The sequence below is a fragment of the Dreissena polymorpha genome, chromosome 9 (assembly GCF_020536995.1).
Source record: "Dreissena polymorpha isolate Duluth1 chromosome 9, UMN_Dpol_1.0, whole genome shotgun sequence".
Lineage (NCBI taxonomy): Eukaryota > Metazoa > Mollusca > Bivalvia > Myida > Dreissenidae > Dreissena > Dreissena polymorpha.
Window position 1 is genome coordinate 1,157,699 of NC_068363.1, and position 19,044 is coordinate 1,176,742.

Below are 19,044 nucleotides of genomic sequence, written 5' to 3' on the forward strand. Positions count from 1 at the left end.
GTTATTCTCCTGATTCTGATGTGTTGTCAGCTTTTATTCTCTTCTTTCCCCTGTGTTGTCAGTTGTTATTCTCTTGATTCTCCTGTGTTGTCAAGTGATATCATCTTGATTCCCCTGTGTTTTCAGTTTTTTTTGTCCCCTACTGGTTTCACCGGAGAGGACTTATGGTTTGCGCTCTGTGTGTCTGTGTGTTCGTCAGTCTGTTAGTTTGTCACACTTTTCTGGATCCTGTGATAACTTTAAAAGTTCTTAATATTTTTCATGAAACTTGAAACATGGATAGATGGCAATAAGGACATTATGCACGTCATTATTCCCCCACAATCGAAGTTTAGGGGGGTATATAGGAGTGAGCTTGTCTGTCGGTCGGTCTGTCTGTATTAAGTGTCCGCTCTCTAATTCAAGTTGTTTTCATGAGATCTTCACCAAACTTGGTCAGATGTTGTATCTTGATGATGTCAAGGTCAAGTTCAAATATGGGTCATGTCGGGTTAAAAACTAGGTCCCGTGGTCACTTAGTGCGTTTTAAACATTGAGCGTGGTGTCCGCTCTCTAATTCAAGTAGTTTTCATCTAAGCTTCACCAAACTTGGTCAGAAGTTGTATCTGGATGATGTGTAGGCCAAGTTCGAACATGGGTCATGGCAGGTCAAAAACTCGGTCACGGGGTCACTTAGTGCGTTTTAAACATTAAGCATGGTGTCCGCTGTCTAATTCAAGTAGTTTTCATCTGATCTTCACCACACTTGGCCAGAAATTGTATCTAGATGATGTGTATGTCAAGTTCTAACATGGGCCATACCGGGTCAAAAACTAGGTCACGGGGGTCAATTAGTGCATTTTTAACATTGAGCATTGTGTCTGCTGTTTTTTGTGAAGACAACATGCAAAATATTCTGTGTCGATGCGGCATGTGGGGGTATTCGTCACGTCTGTGACAAAGCTCTAGTTTCATTTTGTTCCTACGTCAAAAATTCTGGTTGCTATGGCAACAAAAAAAATAAATATATGTATATTTCTGACAATGGTGGAGCCGGTAGGGGACATATACTGCTTGGCAATAGTCTTGTTCTCTTTCTTCCCCTGTGTTGTAAGGTGTTATTCTCTTGATTCCCCTGTGTTGCGGTCAGGTGTTGTTCTCTTGATTCCCCTGTGTTATGGTCAGGTGTTATTCTCTTGATTCCCTTGCTGTGTTGTTGTCAGATGTTATTCTTTTGATTCATCTGTGCTGTCAGGTGTTATTCTCTTGATTCCCCTGCTGTGTTGTTGTCAGGTGTTATTCTCTTGATTCCCGTGCGGTGTTGTTGTCAGGTGTTATTCGCTTGATTTCCCTGCTGTGTTGCTGTCAGGTGTTATTCTCTTGATTCCCCTGCTCTGTTGTTGTCAGGTGTTAATCTATTGATTCCCCTGTTTTGTCAGGTGTTATTCTATTGATTCCCCTGTGTTGTCAGGTGTTATTCTCTTGATTCCCCTGCTGCGTTGTTGTCAGGTGTTATTCTCTTGATTCCCCTGCTGTTGTTGTCAGATGTTATTCTCTTGATTCCCCTGCTGTGTTGTTGTCAGGTGTTATTCTCTTGATTCCCATGTGTTGTTGTCAGGTGTTATTCTCTTGATTTCCCTGCTGTGTTGTTGTCAGGTGTTATTCTATTGATTCCACTGTGTTATCAGGTGTAATTCTCTTGATTCTCCTACTGTGTTGTTGTCAGGTGTTATTCTCTTGATTCCCCTGCTGTGTTGTCAGGTGTTATTCCCTTTATTCCCATGTGTTGTTGTCAGGTGTTATTCTCTTGATTCCTCTACATTGTTGTCAGGTGTTATTCTCTTGATTCCTTTGAATTGTTGTCAGGTTTTATTCCCTTTTTCCCCTGAGTTGTTGTCAGGTGTTATTCTTCCACGTGTTCTTGTCAGGTGTTATTCTCTTGATTCCCCTGCTGTGTTGTTATCAGGTGTTATACTCCTGATTCCCCTGTTGTTGTTAGGTGTTATTCTCTCGATTGCCATGCTGTGTTGTTGTCAGTTGTTATTCTCTTGATTCCCCTGCTGTGTTGTTGTCAGGTGTTATTATCTTGATTCCATTGTGTTGTTGTCAGGTGTTATTCTATTGATTCCCCTGCTGTGTTGTTGTCAGGTGTTATTCTTTTGATTCCCCTGTGTTGTCAGGTGTTATTCTCTTGATTCCCCTTCTGTGTTGTTGTCAGTTGTTATTTTCTTGATTCCCCTGCTGTGTTGTTGTCAGGTGTTATTCTCCTGATTCCCCTGTGTTGTCAGGTGTTATTCTATTGATTCCCACGTGTTGTTGTCAGATGTTATTCTATTGATTCCCCTGTGTTGTAAGGTGTTATTCTCTTGATTCCCATGTGTTGTTGTCAGGTGTTATTCTCTTGGTTCCTCTGCGTTGTTGTCAGGTGCTGCTGGTGAGAAGGAGGACCTGAAGCTGATGTTGCTTCAGGCAGACAGGGAGATAAGGGAGCTCAGAGACAAACTGCGGGCAGCAGAGATGGAAGGAACGGAGAAATATGACTTACTAGCGTCCAAGGTGAGTGATTTGTATCTTAAGATTTTTATCTCTCTTAAGAATTTCTTTGTAAATGAGATGTGTTTGCTCATGTAAAAATTAGTTTTCGACCTCTGGCAAATAGCAGCCAAAATTTGGATCAAGTGTTTTTAAATTAAGGATAGATATTGTATAGAACAAATATTTAACTATTTGGATAATTATTCAGTATACATATTGAAATTTCTGATTTGAATATTTGATTTTTATAGAGACTGATTTGACATCTGCATCGAAACAGAAGTTTGTACAACAAACAATAAAGTGACCTGCCGTGTTTTACTTTGACTAATTCAGTTAACCCAAAATGAAGCGTTTTGTCTCGAAACAATACTGCCTGTTACAAAGCTTCTATGCTTGCATTTATTATCCCCCGCCATAGGCGGAGGGATATTGTTTTGGCGTTGTCCGTTCGTCCGTCTCTCCGTCCGTCCGTCAGGAGCCATATCTTGGAAGTGCTTTGGTGGATTTCATTGAAACTTGGTGTGAGTATATATAAATGGATAAGAGGATGATGCACGCCAAATGTCATTGTACACCATTTGTTAATAACAGAGTTATGGCCCTTTGTATCTGGAAAAAATGCTTTTTTGAGTGTCAATATAACACTTTTGTGTCCAGAAGCATATTGGCAGGGGCTATCTATTCAACGAATTTGCTTGTATTATCTTTGAACTCACCCGATCTCATTCCGACCTTGATATTGACATACATAAGGGCTATGTCTAATTCAGAAGGTAGAAATTCTTTGTGTACCCAAAATGAGGCATTGCAGCAAATATCAAAACTGCATGCAACAAAGGTATGATACTGGCATGGACATAACCTATAAACACTATCAACACACCCGCATCACAGTTCAGCTTAACATTGTAACTTTTTTTGGACTAAATTATAAGGGCCCAATATGTTAACTTAAAATGTTTGTGGGTAATTCTGATTGAGACACAGCACCATAACTGACAATCTATGATTTTACTGATTGAAAATGTGATACGATAGGTACCAAATACATCAGAATCATTCAATGTGTGCTGTATGATATGTGTTGACATCATTATACTTCAGGACGTTTTTTTTCTCTAGATTTTGTGAACGAGCTTGGCCTTCCATTTTGGGTGAAAAATAAAGACAAAACTGAAATAGGGGAAGAAATTTCCCAAAGTAAGCTTGAAATGGTTGAAAAATTGCATCATTTTGAGAAATTCTCCTAAGGGTAAGGGCTTTTCTCTTGGGGTAAGGGGCCTAAATAAGGTCTTTACTAAAAAAGGAAAAAAGCCCTGCATGTTGACCACTGTATTTCAGATTGCAGAGTTCGAGATAGCACTTCAACATGCTATGAAGGCCGAAGAAAAGCTTAAAGAAGAAAACACTTTACTCTTGGTAAGTCTTAAGACATTTTTTGTTCATCTATATCCTGTTATTTGTTTTGTCTTCAATATTTGGATGGCCATCAAGTGTTTACCAGGGCTCGACATTAAAGGTAGTCCGACTGTCCGGGACAACCAAATTGTTAGTCCGGACAAGTAAATAAATAATTTGCTAGTACGACGGGACAAGTGGTCATTATAATTGTATAACTTAGAAAAAATGCCTTTAAAGCCATTATTTCTGTGGAGATATCACTCAACTTTTCCGAGTATATTTTGTATACGTTTAATCATCGAAGCCCGAGATATTCCGATAGTTCCATGTGATAAATGTACTACACTGTTCTGTTCACAAGGGAAGCAACCCTTAACATTTTTTTCTTTGCCAAGATAACAAGAATATTCTCCCTTGTAAAGAATATGCATTTTACAACACCGGTACACACCGATCTTACAGACAATTAACGTAGTGACGTTCTCTCTATGTATAGAATGATTTTTTTTTTTAACATCAGTTAAGTACTGTACATATACATCACTTTTAACATTTTCTGTTTGATGTTGGCAACACACAAGTTTTTGTCAGGTATTACTGCTTTGTATTATGTTTAAAAATCATCAATCTTGAGTTTTCCTGTTATTTTAGTCAGTTCTTTTTGTATTGAAATTGCCTACAATTATGTTTACATGTATTTTGAACGATTCAAGTCTTTATGATTTAAGCATTTTGTATTATTTCATTATTTTGCCAAGTACTGAGCAGAATAAGATATAATGGACAGGACAAGTTGCTTTTTGGTCAGGACAAGTGAAATTATGGTCTACTTGTCCGACTGGACAAGTGGCTTCAAAAGTTAATGTCGAGCCCTGTTTACAAGGGAGAATTGCCCATTTTTTTCCCAGACTAAAACTTAATATCCCTCTAGAGTCTTTCTTGCATGAATCAATGCATGGTTCTGCTACATTCTTATACAGGCTTTGAAAGGATCACTATATATGGAGATAATATGTTTATATTTTTGAAAATCCTTAATAATACGTTTTTTCCAAAGCTTCTCAAAGAACGTCTTTATTGTCACAAGGGTATTTGACATCTTGTTTTGTTTGCAAATCCAGGACAAACAAGAGGATGATATGGCCACAATAGAGTTCCACAAGCAGTTCAATGAAAACCTGGAGAAACAACAGGCAGAGAAAACAAGTCTCATTGAAAAACTGGAGAAACAAATAAAGGTATTAGCCGCCTCATTCAAAAATGGGTCTTATGTCACATGCAAAGCCAGGCTGTCCGCTATCAGTTTTGTGCTCTCATTAGAAAACAGTGTCTCATAAGCTCCTTACAAGACTGACATAAAACTCACATTTCATTTTCAAATGTCGCTGGTCTTGTAGTGTGAGTTGCATGTCACCAACATATCCATAGGACCTACAACTTACTTGGTGTTGGAACTCGATCTTCTTTTTCTCATAAAAGTTTTCCTTTTAGAGTTGATATCTTTTTATTATAGAGTTTTCACAGCTTTTAAATGGATTCCGCATGTATCAAACAAGTGGCTATAATACCATAACATTTGAGGGTTATTGGTTGGCATGGCTGCAGGTGGCTGGTGTTATCTTACAGGATCAGGAGCAGAGGCTGGACTGTGAAAGGCTACAGAGGGAGTCCCTTGTATTGAAGCTCCAGGCAGAGGGGGAGGAAAAAGTAATGGCAGTAATTTGATCTAATTTGAATGCAACCTTAAGGCATTATGTCCAGTGCAAATAATGTGACTTTCAGTATTTGAGGAAATTCTGTTTCCTAGATGGGGATTAACATTACTGGGTTAGAATTAGTTCTTATAATAAAAAGTAAATGACTAGAAAGAATGATTTTATTTATTGAATATTTAATTTAAGTAGAAACTGATTAAATGTCTGAATAAAAATTGAAGAAGTTAATACTAAAAATAAAGTAACCTTTTTTTTTTTTGCCGATGACCTTAAAACTGACCTACTGTTTCACTTTGACTAATTCAGTTAACCCAAAAGGATGTGTTTAGTCTCTTATCAATACTGCCTGCCACCAAGCTTCTATGCTTGCATTTATATTATCTTTGAACTCACCCGACCTCATTCCGACCTTAATATTGTCCTACTGTAGGGCTATAACTAATTCAGAAGGTAGATTCTTTGTGTACCCAAATTAAATTGCAATTACAGAAGTAAAAATGGCTTGGGTATTGATTGCTTTTAGGTTAATTATATATACACTATCGATCAAGTGTGTTGGATGATGATTTAAGAATAAATTAACTCTCTATAGATATGTACCACATTACCTCTCATTTGCATTTACTTTGATGCAATATTAACTTGAAAATGATTAAAATGAACTGTCTGTGTTATAGTTGGGAAGGGGTGGAGGTCGTCTGTGTTTTAGCAAGCACAGTGTATTTGAAAACATTTTAGCTTCCCTGAGCATAATCCTCCTATGATGGGCTCTTGTGATCACTTGTTGTCTGTCATAAGTTGGCAGACTTCTGTCGTCAATTTTTACCTTGTGGATACTCTAGATGCCAAATTTATTGCCAACTCTCCATGAAACTTGGTCAGATTTGTCCCATTTAAACATCTGCCAAGTTTGAAACTGGGTTACATGTGATAAAAACTAGGTCACAAGGTCAACTTAAAAAATGAAGGTTGTGAACACTCTAGATTTCATATTGAATATCAAATCATTATGGAACGTTCACAGAACATTTGTTTTCATTATATATTGTTACAGTTAAAAAATGGTTGTGGTCCAAGAAAAACAAATGGGCCAGGAGTCAGACTGTTTTCCACTTTTTGGGGGCTAATGTTCAGGAAACTTGTTAAGAAACTTTTATTCTTATGATATCTCGGCCAATTTTTAATTGATTCAGGGCAGTTGGCAAAAATTTCATAATTTTTATCCAATCATAATAATGAAACTTTCGCCCAGCATATGATTTTATGATATCTGAGGCAAGTTCTGGTCTGTTGAAAACATGGGTGCAAGGGTTTGCGCCTGTTTTCTTTGTATGGCGAAATTAAAACCTTGTGAATACTTTGAAGTGTCATTTTTAGCCCAATCATAATAGAACTTGATAAGAAAGTTGCTTCTATGATATCTTAGCCAAGTTAGACAATGGTTCCATTCCTTTTACAAAAAGCTGCTGGGGTGGTGGCGTGGCAGTATTACTTACTTCTCATAGTGAGACATTACCGGCTCAGAAGAGTTTATTTGGATGTGCATTAGGGTCTAAGTACCACTTGTTTGCATTTGTAACTTAATAAAAAAGACGACACACTATAGAGCATGTAGAATGTTTGTTAAAAAGTTCTCTGCAAAATACATGAGTGTGATTTTTTTCCTTTTAGCTGATTTCATTCTTGCGAGAAATCTTTACAAATAAATCTTAGATTTAATGCTTATTTAAAGTAATGATAAGATTGAATGTTTGATGAATCCAGTCATACAGGTACGGTATTTTCCTGTCATGTAGTGCTTCCAAAATCAAACCCATAGAAATGATAAGGGCTTGGGAAAACTGGGATTAATGAAGGTGCTTAAAGTGTTGTCCCAACAATCACGTTACTTTCTGCCTACACTGGATGTTTGTTTAGAAGATAGTTCCTTTAAATTAAAAATTGCATAAAAATGAGAAGTATTGTATAGTGTCCTCACAGCTAAGGCTGTGCAGGCAGCACAGTCTAATCTGGGACAATACTAAACACACTTGAAATATGCCCAGTTTTCAAAAAAAACGTGGCTCACATATAGTCACACACATTTCACTTCCATGTAATGTACTGTTGCCACTAATGTGATTATGACCTGGTATCTTGTACAGGAGCAGGAGCTGTACAACCGTATAGAGGAGAACAAGTCCCTGCAGTCTGAGTACGAGGGCACCAAGAACATGCTGGAGGCCTCCCAGATCACAGTCACCAAGCTGAAGGCAGTCATAGACGAGAAAGATGACAAGATATCTCACCTGGAGTTAGACATGCGCCAGGCTGAAGTATTTTAGACTTGAGTTAAAATTTTAGACCAGATTTTTTATGCTAGAAATCCAATGTTTTCTCCTGAGAAATGATAAAAAATCTAATTGTACCAGTATCTCAATCTTAAAAGTTTTGAGTTTTCTCTCCTTTCTTCTGATTTTGGCCATTTATTGGTAAAATATAGTTTTACTATAGGGCTTAATTTTATAAGTTGTATTTATTTTTAGAGTGAAAAGCTTTGGTGAACCCTGTGAGGGGTAATTATGTTTCAGTCTCTGAAGTCTTTCCTAAATCCCACTGTTCATATTTTTTTTTAAAAGTATTCCTTATTTTAATATTCTTACAATTCAGAATATGTGCATGAACAAAAAAAAAGTATTCCTAGGTTGTGTAAAAATGTATAGGTATCACTATTAGGGTTTTTCTGAACATAAGAGGAGAAAATCAACCAGTTGTTCAGTTGCAATGTAAGGGTGTTTTTATTGTTCATGATTTTCCCACCCATATTAGGAGAAGATAAACCAATTATTCAGTCGGGTGAAGGCAGCGGAGGATGGTCTAGAGGAGACAAGACAGCAGCTGGCGTCCTCCCAGGAGGAGGTTACATTCTACCGTACCTCGGTGGACGACCAGTCAGCCTCGATATCAGAGTTGAAGGCTCAGTTGGAGGCCTCAGAAGAGAAGAAGATTGAAGCTCTCAAGCAGTCGGAAGTGAATGTAATTCAGTTTTTCTTGTCATTATATTCCCAATTTGTAGTTCAGCTAAGAAAAAGGTGTTTGTTTCCATTAATGTTTTTAGCTCACTAAAGTGGTCAAGGTTAGATATTGTGATCATGTCTGGCCTCCTGTGGTGTGCAGTGTGATCCACAACATTACCTTGTTACCGGTCTAGAGGCCTCATTTATGACTTAAGGAACCTTGGTCAGAAGATTAATGTTTACATTTTCTAGGAAAAGTGTGAATCTCTGTCATGTTTATAAAAAAAACTAGGTCACCAGGTCAATCTTAAATAAAAAACCTTGTTACCTCTCTAAAGGCTACATCTATGACCTAATCTTGATGAAACTTCTTGAGAATATTTATCTTTGCAATATATAGTAAAAGTTTAAATCATAGTAACATATGTCTTAAACCTTGGTCACCAGGTTAAACATGTACAAAAAATCTAACTGCAAAAGATGTAATATTTATGACTTAAGCTTGATGAAACTTGGTTAGAATGTTTGTATTGACGATAGCTGGGTCAAGTTTTAATCTGGGTCAGTTTTGTCCACAAACTAAGTCACAAGGTCAAATATTTGAAAAACAACTTGTTACTACTTTAGAGGCCAGATTTGTGAATCAGTTGTGTGAAAACTTAGTCAGAATGATAACCTTGAATTACAGCTCTTAAATGATATAAAAGTTGCAAATTTACCTAGACCTGCATTATTATGGCAAAACCCCAAAATTGTGATTTTATTGGATAACTAGCCAAAAAAACGTGCAAAATATGAGTTGTAGTTATTTATGTTGCGCGCAAAGATTTGGTGGAGAAATCTTCCAAAATGCTACAAAAATTGGGGACAAATATAAGTGTCTCAAAGATTTAGTGGATGAAAATAAAATTTCTCTTAAGTTGAGAGTGGGAATATCGTTTCCGATTCCAAGTGGGTTTTATATGAAATAATGTATTAAGAGGTCTTTCTCCATATTGAAGAGTATCTCATTGTTTCTAAGATTTAATTATCTGCTGCATGAAAACAAACAAACATATATCCATTTGTTAATTGTAAAACATTGTTGTGTGACATGCCCTGTTAATAAAATTAGTAACCACCAATTAAGTTTATTGACATGAATAAAAGCTGTTAGTGTCACACATTTAAGGAAATTATTTAAGAATTCCAACATTCTTGGTTAAATTTTGAGTTAAAAGAGCAAACTTTGCCTGCTTGGGAAGGTAACAAAGTTTAATGCTGTTTCATTTTTGTATTATGCATGAAAAAGTTACTATTTATGCCCAAAAGGTTTTGTTTAATTTATAAGTTTGTGTCTCAAAATATATTGAAGAAGTCTCAAAGTTTTTGTGACCTTTAAATGGGCAAAATTTAATACAGGTTGGCCCTTGTTGGTACATTCTATCATATTTTTAAAATAAAATTTAAAAATTAAAAGATTAGTGTTAAATAGAATTTGGGAGATTCTTTTGTCATTTAATACCATTATTAAAGTGGAAAATAATTTCTTTGCTGGAAAAATCGTAACATTAAGTTATAATAAATTATTCTAATGCTTGATGCAAGGGAAGTATCAATGATTTGGTCTCAAATTGAATATTTACCTATTATAATGGTCGATAAAAGTAAAGTATGATATAAACCATGGCTCATCCCAGGCATAGCTGTATATATTCTTCATCACCATGGTGACAGCTCTTGTTTACTGGATTGTAAAACATATAGAACAGAATATTTAACTCTTTCCCTCTCAGAAGCAAAGTAAAAATGACTAAGTGCAAACAGCATAAAACCAGAACAGCCTGCGAGTAACTCAGTCTGTTGAGTAACTTGCAGTCTGTTAAGGTTTTATTAAGGTTTGATTTTTATTTTTCGTCCGTTTATGCAGTATGAACGCTCAGGGCGAGTTAGCGTTTCTCGGTAAATTTTCAAAACTCGCCCTGAGCGTTCATACTACATAAAAGCCCGTAACATGAGAATCAATCCTTATATTTATATTTGTCCTTTGATTTGAAACAATTAAAACATATCCGAGCATAAAAAACAGCCCAGAATTGTATGCTTTTAGGGAGGCAACACATGTTGTAATCTTAGTTTCAGGAACAGCTACTACCCGCCCCTTAAGGTTTTGTTATTCATTATTCCTGCATGAAGAAAAGGAGTTCTGAAGTTTTTACTATTAATTATTATTACACTTAGCACATTATTTGGAAAATTAAAACATGGATTGCAGCTGAAACTGTGCTGTATAATAGATTAATGCCATTGTTTAAGCTTTGACAGGGGTTATAGACTCATAAAAAACTAAATTTAGTTTAAACGACACGCTTACCTCAATGGCATCTTTATTCCAATGTTAATAACATTAAAGTTACAACTTCCAGTGTATGTTCTTAAGGTGTTATGCACGACAAACACACAATCCGAAATACGTTTTGGATTCGTTCGGTGCTTTAATTTAAACAAATATTTAACTGTAAACAATCCACCACGTCCATATTGTTTTCCTAAAAAGTTTCATCACCGACATGATGTCACACGAGATGCTTCATAAATTTCATAATCAAGTGATGAAAATAAAATACGGAAAGCTGGTTCAGTGATATATTTAAGAAATAATTTACAATTCAGAAAATTGATCGAATGAATCGAATGCTAGGCCGGTGCCGAATAAAGCGAAGATAATTTTGCTCGGCCCGAAAATCTGCACCACTCGCCAAGGCTCGTGGTTCCGTTTTTCTAAGCCTCGCAAAATAAACTTCGCTTTATTCGGCACCAACCTAGTATTCTCTATATTTGTTCTTCAATTTCGCTTTTGTTTAAAATGAAACATCAAAGAAACAAAAGTAAACAAACTGGTAATGTTTATCCATGTTTGTTACTATATTTACAAAAGTAGTGCGGTCACGGTACTGGTCACTGTATAACTACGCGTCAGCGTCTTGAAACCATTGCTCCGCCTTCGAAGGCGGTATCGCCGGCTTACGGGTTACGCAAAATGAACTCGTTAATCTTTCTACAGAAAATTAAGAGTGAATGTAAATATTGCTGTTTGCTGCTCATCAGTAGCTAATGATTGGAAATGAAGCCTTTAAAACTTGAATATAGTAAGAAAGGTCTTAAATTAAATATAATTTTCAAAGAGACTACAAATTAGTGAAAATATGTATCTAAGTGGTAAAGGGTTAAACCCTACTAATAAATTGCTTGTTGCCAACACTGACATTAACATATCTGTTGTAGATTGAGATAGTGACCGATGAGCTGGCCCATGAGAGAACCCTGAGTGCACAGCTCAAGTTACAGATCTCGTTCCTTGAGGTAACTGAACACATGACACCAACAACAACTGTATTTCACAGCATGCCAGAAAGACTCAACATAAGTTATGTCCACCTGTGTACAAAACTAGTGTAGGATTCGTTGTCTGTAGGAACATTTGTTATTTATTTCTGACCGACACGCCATGGAAATGCTGTAGAATGAGCAAGTATTTCATGTAATCAATATTACAGTAAATAAATGATGGTTTGATGTCATATTCTTAACTATATCCAACTTTGAATTGGATGTTAATATTGAAATTTGTTTGAAAGCGCGAAGGAAAACAACAGTGTTTCAATGTATTTTTTTATCTGACGGTTAGATCCACCATTATTTAATGACTAATATCAGAATGCAGGATATTGATGTTGCATGTTTCAGACTGAGAAGGAGGAGCTTGGCGACAAACTATCGAGACTAGAGGTACAGGTGAGTCAGGATGGGCAGAATGTGATCATTATTTGTTTAACTCCTGAAATGTAAAGTACAGTCCAACCTGAAATCAGCAGTCGGTCAAGGGAAATGACCAAAGTGACCGCTATAGACAGGTCATAGTTGTTCTCAGCTGACCACTTTTTAGATGGTTGGTCAGTTGGTGCTACTGCTAGGTCGTTATTCTGCCCAGTGTTTGCACACACTTTCAATGTAAACAAACGCTCGTTGCTGATAATTTACTTTAATAACACATATTATTTCTATTGAATAGTGCTAAAATTAATATCATATAAATTGATTAAAATTAAAAAATATTATTAAACTTATGAATTTATCAACGATTATATTGTTGTTTAGTCATGCATCTCGTTCATTTCGAAAATCCGACAGTTTGCATAGGCGTTTTAAGCTAAAGACCTTGTAGTGTATATTCTATGCCTCCCCTGTAACTTGCAATTGTTTATAACCTCCCTAGTATCTAACAGTTGTTGATTACCTCCCCTGTATCTTTCAGCTGTTGATTACCGCTCAGGTATCTTGCAAGTGTTGATTACCTCTCCTGTATCTTTCAGTTGTTGATTACCTCCCCAGTATCTTTCAGTTGTTGACTACCTCTCCTGTATCTTTCAGTTGTTGATTACCTCCTCTGTATCTTGCAAGTGTTGATTACCTCCCCTGTATCTTTCAGTTGTTGATTACCTCCCCAGTATCTTTCAGTTGTTGATTCCCTCTCCTGTATCTTTCATTTGTAGATTACCTCCCCTGTATCTTGCAAGTGATGATTACCTCCCCTGTATCTTTCAATTGTTGATTACCTCCCCTGTATCTTTCAGTTATTGATTACCCCCCCCCTGTATCTTTCAGTTATTGAATACCTTCCCCTGTAGCTTGCAAGTGTTGATTATCTCCCCTGTATCTTTCAGTAATTGATTACCTCCCCTGTATCTTGCAAGTGTTGATTACCTCCCCTGTATCTTTCATTTGTTGTTTACCTCCCCTGTATTTTGCAAGTGTTGATTACCTCCCCTGTATCTTTCATTTGTTGTTTACCTCCCCTGTATCTTGCAAGTGTTGATTACCTCCCCTGTATCTTTCAGTTGTTGATAAAGGAGGAGGACAGCAGACGTCAGGCTGAGACGGCCAGCCATGCAGAGGACCTGATCTCCCAGGTGGACATGCTGAATACCATGAGGCTGCAGAAACAGGGGGAGATCGAAAGACTCTCTGTATGTGCATCTCATTTCTGTAGATAGTTGTGTTAATTTACAGTTATCCCAACTAACAAAGTGGCACTGGCAATCTTCCTGTTAATGTAGCATCAATTACAGATTGTATTTATGCAGGTTTTTTGTGGGTTTTTATTGTAAAGTTATCCTGACTGAGTATGTTAATGATGTATTTGTGTTTGTTTTCAGGCCCGTAATGAACAGCTTGAGGAGATAAACAGGCTAACAAACATACAGTGTGTGAAGATGGAAGAAGAAAATGACTGCATGAAAGAAAGGTGGGCAGGTCTTTGACATGAGCATTGACCATTGACCATTTTAGAATAGATGGCTTTAGCTTTATCATGAAGTAATTTTACCGAAGACCCTTGTTATAGCTTGTGGTGAAAGTACAGTCAATCTTTTGCTTGCGACCACTTGAATTAAGCGACTTTTGTCTTATGCGACCACTTTAAATCCCGCCCGAGCGTTTTAACTATATTTTCATATTCTATTAAGCGACTTTTGTCTTACGAGACCACCGACTGCCGATTTTGGTGTATTTTGATGCCCGAGTCTTGAATTAAGCGACAGCTTTAAGGTAAAAGTGGTAAATCTGTTGACCGTTCAGGGACAAATCAGTGTTGATTGTTTATCTAAGCCGATAACATAAACGATTACGTCTTTGTTTTGATTTCACACCAGCCATTTCCTTTGTCTCGATGACCGGTTCTGACCGGTGTTAATGCTGACTGCGTATCAATTTTTGGTGTCGAATAATACAGTGAGGTATTGCCATCAGTCTACTTGTTAAAGAGTTTACTATCTGGGACGTTACGCAACAAATTTGATCGCAGATTTTATTGCGAAACAATGCGCCGACGCTACAAACATTTTCAGTGTTCTCGAGAGGTGTAAAAAATAAACTATTAATCGGTAACATGTAGCGAAATCTGTTCATTAAAAATTTAATTGTTATTATGCTTATTAGTTTGTGTTAGCAAATTTTCCAATCAGGCGTGTTTATTTAGTTTTAAATCAAGGTGTTTTATTTATTTCCCTATGTACCATAATCGAGTCAGATATATATAAGCTTACATGCAGAAATTAAAATGTCATAACGAAAAGTATTAACGTTAAATGAGAAAATTCAGGTTTTGGAAGTGTCGAAGAGTAAAAGTGCATGTACATTTAATCGCGAATGAGTTTGAAGTCGGAAAAACCCATTCTCCGTGCAAACCATTTAAGTTGTATTTAGAATTAGAGAGAACAAATACAACTTATTTTAAGTAAAAAATTGTTTTATTCATTTTATTTATATTTAGATTCATTTGATTACAAAGGCAGAAATCGCTGTGTCAAAAGGAGATAATCCGATATCTGGATTTAAAATCAAAGGTCCGCATTCATCACAAATGGCCTTTTTTTATTTAAAGACCATTTTATTAAGAGACCACTTTTGGTTACTCCCTTTCGTGGTCTCTAAATACAAGATTGACTGTAGATAGTTTTCTGATAAATTAGCATGCTTTCAAATTAACTAGATAATTTACTAATATATTAGCTTTCAAAGTAATTAGATAGTTTACTAATAAATTAGCTTGTTTTACGAATAAATTGGCTTGTTTCCAAAGTAATTTTAAGTTTTCATTTGTAGACTTAATCTCACGTAAATAAATTCAAATAAACAATAAAACATTTCAAGCAATCTGATTGGTCAATGTGGAGCTGACGTGTATGTGTGTTCCTAGGCATGAGGCCTAAGTCTTTAATTCACAACTATCTATGTCCTTGTGTCAGGATCGCCAGCTTACAGTCAAACTTAGACCAGCTATCTAAAACACCACTGTCAATGTCTTTGTATCAGAATAACCAGCCAGCAGTGTGAGTTGGACCTTTTGAAGGACCAAATGACATCATCCAAGAAGGAGCTCCAGGAGAGAGACAAGGGTATCGCTTCCTTGAAGGCTGTGTTAGAGCAACAGAAAAACAGGTACACAGTCTGTGTTGTATCTAATATGCATTTGTGTATGTGTTTTTGTGATCAATTAAGTCCACTGTCCAGCGTATTGTGGTGTCTAGAGTGTGTTGTCCACCATTAGCTCATTACCATTCTATAAGCCACATTTTGTATCCAATATTGATTAAATTTTGTGAGAATGTTTATCAGGACAATATATAAGCCAGCTTGGTATTTTGGTCATTAGCATCAAAAAACTTGTTCAACAGGTCACATCTTAGTTAAAAAAACTTGTTACCACTATAGAGGCCACATTTATGACTCAATCTTGACCACTTTACAGGCCACATTTATGACTCAATCTTGACCACTTTAGAGGCCACATTTATGACTCAATCTTGACCACTACAGAGGCCACATTTATGACTCAATCTTGACCACTATAGAGGCCACATTTATGACTCAATCTTGACCACTTTAGAGGCCACATTTATGACTCAATCTTGACCACTATAGAGGCCACATTTATGACTCAATCTTGACCACTATAGAGGCCACATTTATGACTCAATCTTGACCACTATAGAGGCCACATTTATGACTCAATCTTGACCACTATAGAGGCCACATTTATGACTCAATCTTGACCACTATAGAGGCCACATTTATGACTCAATCTTGACCACTATAGAGGCCACATTTATGACTCAATCTTGACCACTATAGAGGCCACATTTATGACTCAATCTTGACCACTATAGAGGCCACATTTATGACTCAATCTTGACCACTATAGAGGTCACATTTATGACTCAATCTTGACCACTATAGAGGCCACATTTATGACCCAATCTTGACCACTATAGAGGCCACATTTATGACTCAATCTTGACCACTATAGAGGCCACATTTATGACTCAATCTTGAGGAAATTTGGACAGATTAGTTATCTTGACATTTTCTAACCAGAGTTTCTAATCTAGCCCATGTGTGTCCAAAAACACGGTCAACAAGATAAATCATAGAAAAATCTCATCCGTTCACAATGGAACATTTGATGCAACTCTTATTTGTAGAGGATGTATGATTGCAGCAGTTACTCCCCTTTGGCTGTAAGAATATTAATGAGTTCACAGTCTATTAGTGTGTATCATTTGTGTGGTAATGTTTTTTTTAAAGTTTCGATCAATATACCCCTTTTTGAGGAAAGAGGCATATAGGAGTTAAACCATTTGTATCTTTGTGTGAAATATCGTGTCTTAGCATTACATATGTCATATAAAGATGTACTTTGTGCCAATGTCAATCATCATAAGAGGATGTGTTACATATTGCGTCCATCTCCTTACCACAAAGGTCACAAAGGTCAAAGTAACACTTAGTGGTTTATGTTCAATTTTTGCCAACAAAACAGCTTCAAAATTCCTGTTTCAGCCATAAGTTTGCCATATGTTGATGGATTTCAAATAACTTTTCACAAATGCAATTTATCATAAGATGATGTCTCATGTATAACACTCATCACCCAACCTCAGAGGTCAAGGTCAAACTCTTAAGATCAAATTTGGCCATAATATAGCTTATTCGGATTTTCTTTGTCATTCATCATGCTTTTATGCCCCCGGTAGGGTGGCATATAGCAGTTGATCTGTCTGTCAGTCTGTCAGTCCATCCGTCCCTCTGCAAACTTAAACATTGCCCATAGCTTTTGCAATATTGAAGAAAGCAACTTGATATTTGGCATGCATGTGTATCCCATGGAGCTGCACATTTTGAGTGGTGAAAGGTCAAGGTCATCCTTCAAGGTCAAAGGTCAAATCTATGGCTTCAAAGCGGCGCAATAGGGGGCATTGTGTTTCTGACAAACACATCTCTTGTTCATGATAATTTACCTTAAATGACATCCATAGGGACACATAATTTCTTTTGTAAAATCAATCTCCTTGATGCAGAGGTCAGGGTCACAGTTAGAGGTCAAATGTGGTTATTAAGCAGCTTTAATCCAGGCTGTAACTTTTTCATGTATCATTTAATTTTAAGACAAATGACTCAATGAGGTGACTGAGTCACATTAATCCCCCTGTCTCATTACATCAAAATTGAAGATCACACTTAGAGATCAAAAGTGTGACAAAAATTAAATGTGGGGGCATCTGTGTATTATCGCAATTGCCTTGTTTATTTAGATCTTTCTATTTATCTCTTGCTAATTCATTTCATCATTTGTCAAAAATGTGTGTGTGTGAACTCAGATAAGCGCATAAGGGCCCTCATGGCCCTTTTGTTCATTGACATTGATGGGATAAACTGAAATCTGTTGTTCTTTGTATGAGTGTAAAATAAAGGTTGTGTTCTCTGTTTATTATATTATATGATAGTATTTATTAATGGATTCGCAAGCTTAGGCATGACTTTATGCCATTGAATGTATGTGGAAAATGTTATCAGTATGTCTTTTGATTCCCTGCTTTTGATCATAAATAATGTTTTTAGTTGAAAATAGTTGGATTGATTCAATATGTGATTAACTGTTAAACATTTCAAAATATGAAAAACAAAAAAAACTATATATTGCTTCAAAAGGACTTTGGATCTCTCCTTGTTTTAGCTGCAAATCTTTATGGTATTCTTATTCTATACATTAACAGTTTGACGCGACTCTACATGGACTGTACAGAGTTAGAGAGGGAGAAGAAATACTATGAAGAACAGTGCGAAAGGTATGTAGATGTATAGACACCATGAATGCAGTTGCAGTTTTATATCAAAAGATAAATATAGCATTTTATATATAGGCACACCATTTATAATTGCTATGTGTATGACAATTTAATTGAATGTATCAGTTTGTTATTAAGAAACACAATGAATGAGCACTAACTAATTTTCATATAAAAGTTTGACTAAATATGGGCATTACGTTTATCATTTACTCAGTTTCTATAGTCAAATTAGTTGGCTTAATTCTCAAAACTTCATTGAACAGAAATGTCATATGAGAAGTGATGTATTTAAAAGGGGATTATTCCATATATGACTAGTATAGCTCTTGACCTGCCTACACATCTGTGCAATCAAGTCTGGAGCCTTGTTGTCCACTATAAAGTCACAAACAGTTTTGTGGTTTCTTTAAGGACAGGGTAGCTCAAGATCAGCCTTAGGCTGACCGTATATGATCAGCATAGCTATAGATCAGCCTGCACATCAGTGCAGATTGGTCTGTAGCAAGGCTGGCCTCATGTGTCATAAAACCCCACAACCCATTGAGGCATGACGCAGTTCATATATATTCCCTGTATTGTCTCAAACAGACTAAAGGAGGTGGCAGTGAAGGATGAGTTGAACAAGACTGTCCAGGCGGAAAGTGTTGTCCCTGATTAGCTCCTGCGGACTGCACAGGCTAATCTGGGGTGATGTTAATGCATATGCCTGATTAGCCCCTGCGGACTGCACAGGCTTATCTGGGGTGA

At 36.5% G+C, this 19,044-nt stretch overlaps 1 protein-coding gene across 3 annotated transcripts in view; it reads left to right on the forward strand.

The window, feature by feature from the left end:
* Positions 1 to 19,044, forward strand: part of LOC127844603 (kinesin-like protein KIF15) — a 91,787-nt gene that overhangs the window by 58,393 nt on the left and 14,350 nt on the right. For 2 of the 3 annotated variants that reach the window (XM_052374996.1, XM_052374994.1), the window contains exons 21-32: positions 2,405 to 2,535; positions 3,859 to 3,936; positions 5,040 to 5,156; positions 5,545 to 5,625; positions 7,778 to 7,948; positions 8,442 to 8,648; positions 11,894 to 11,971; positions 12,356 to 12,403; positions 13,507 to 13,635; positions 13,825 to 13,913; positions 15,482 to 15,607; positions 18,223 to 18,294. In XM_052374996.1, the coding sequence (XP_052230956.1) occupies positions 2,405 to 2,535; positions 3,859 to 3,936; positions 5,040 to 5,156; positions 5,545 to 5,625; positions 7,778 to 7,948; positions 8,442 to 8,648; positions 11,894 to 11,971; positions 12,356 to 12,403; positions 13,507 to 13,635; positions 13,825 to 13,913; positions 15,482 to 15,607; positions 18,223 to 18,294 (1,327 nt within the window). The remainder of the gene's footprint in view (positions 1 to 2,404; positions 2,536 to 3,858; positions 3,937 to 5,039; positions 5,157 to 5,544; positions 5,626 to 7,777; positions 7,949 to 8,441; positions 8,649 to 11,893; positions 11,972 to 12,355; positions 12,404 to 13,506; positions 13,636 to 13,824; positions 13,914 to 15,481; positions 15,608 to 18,222; positions 18,295 to 19,044) is intronic. The other variant, XM_052374995.1, reaches the window with a different exon arrangement.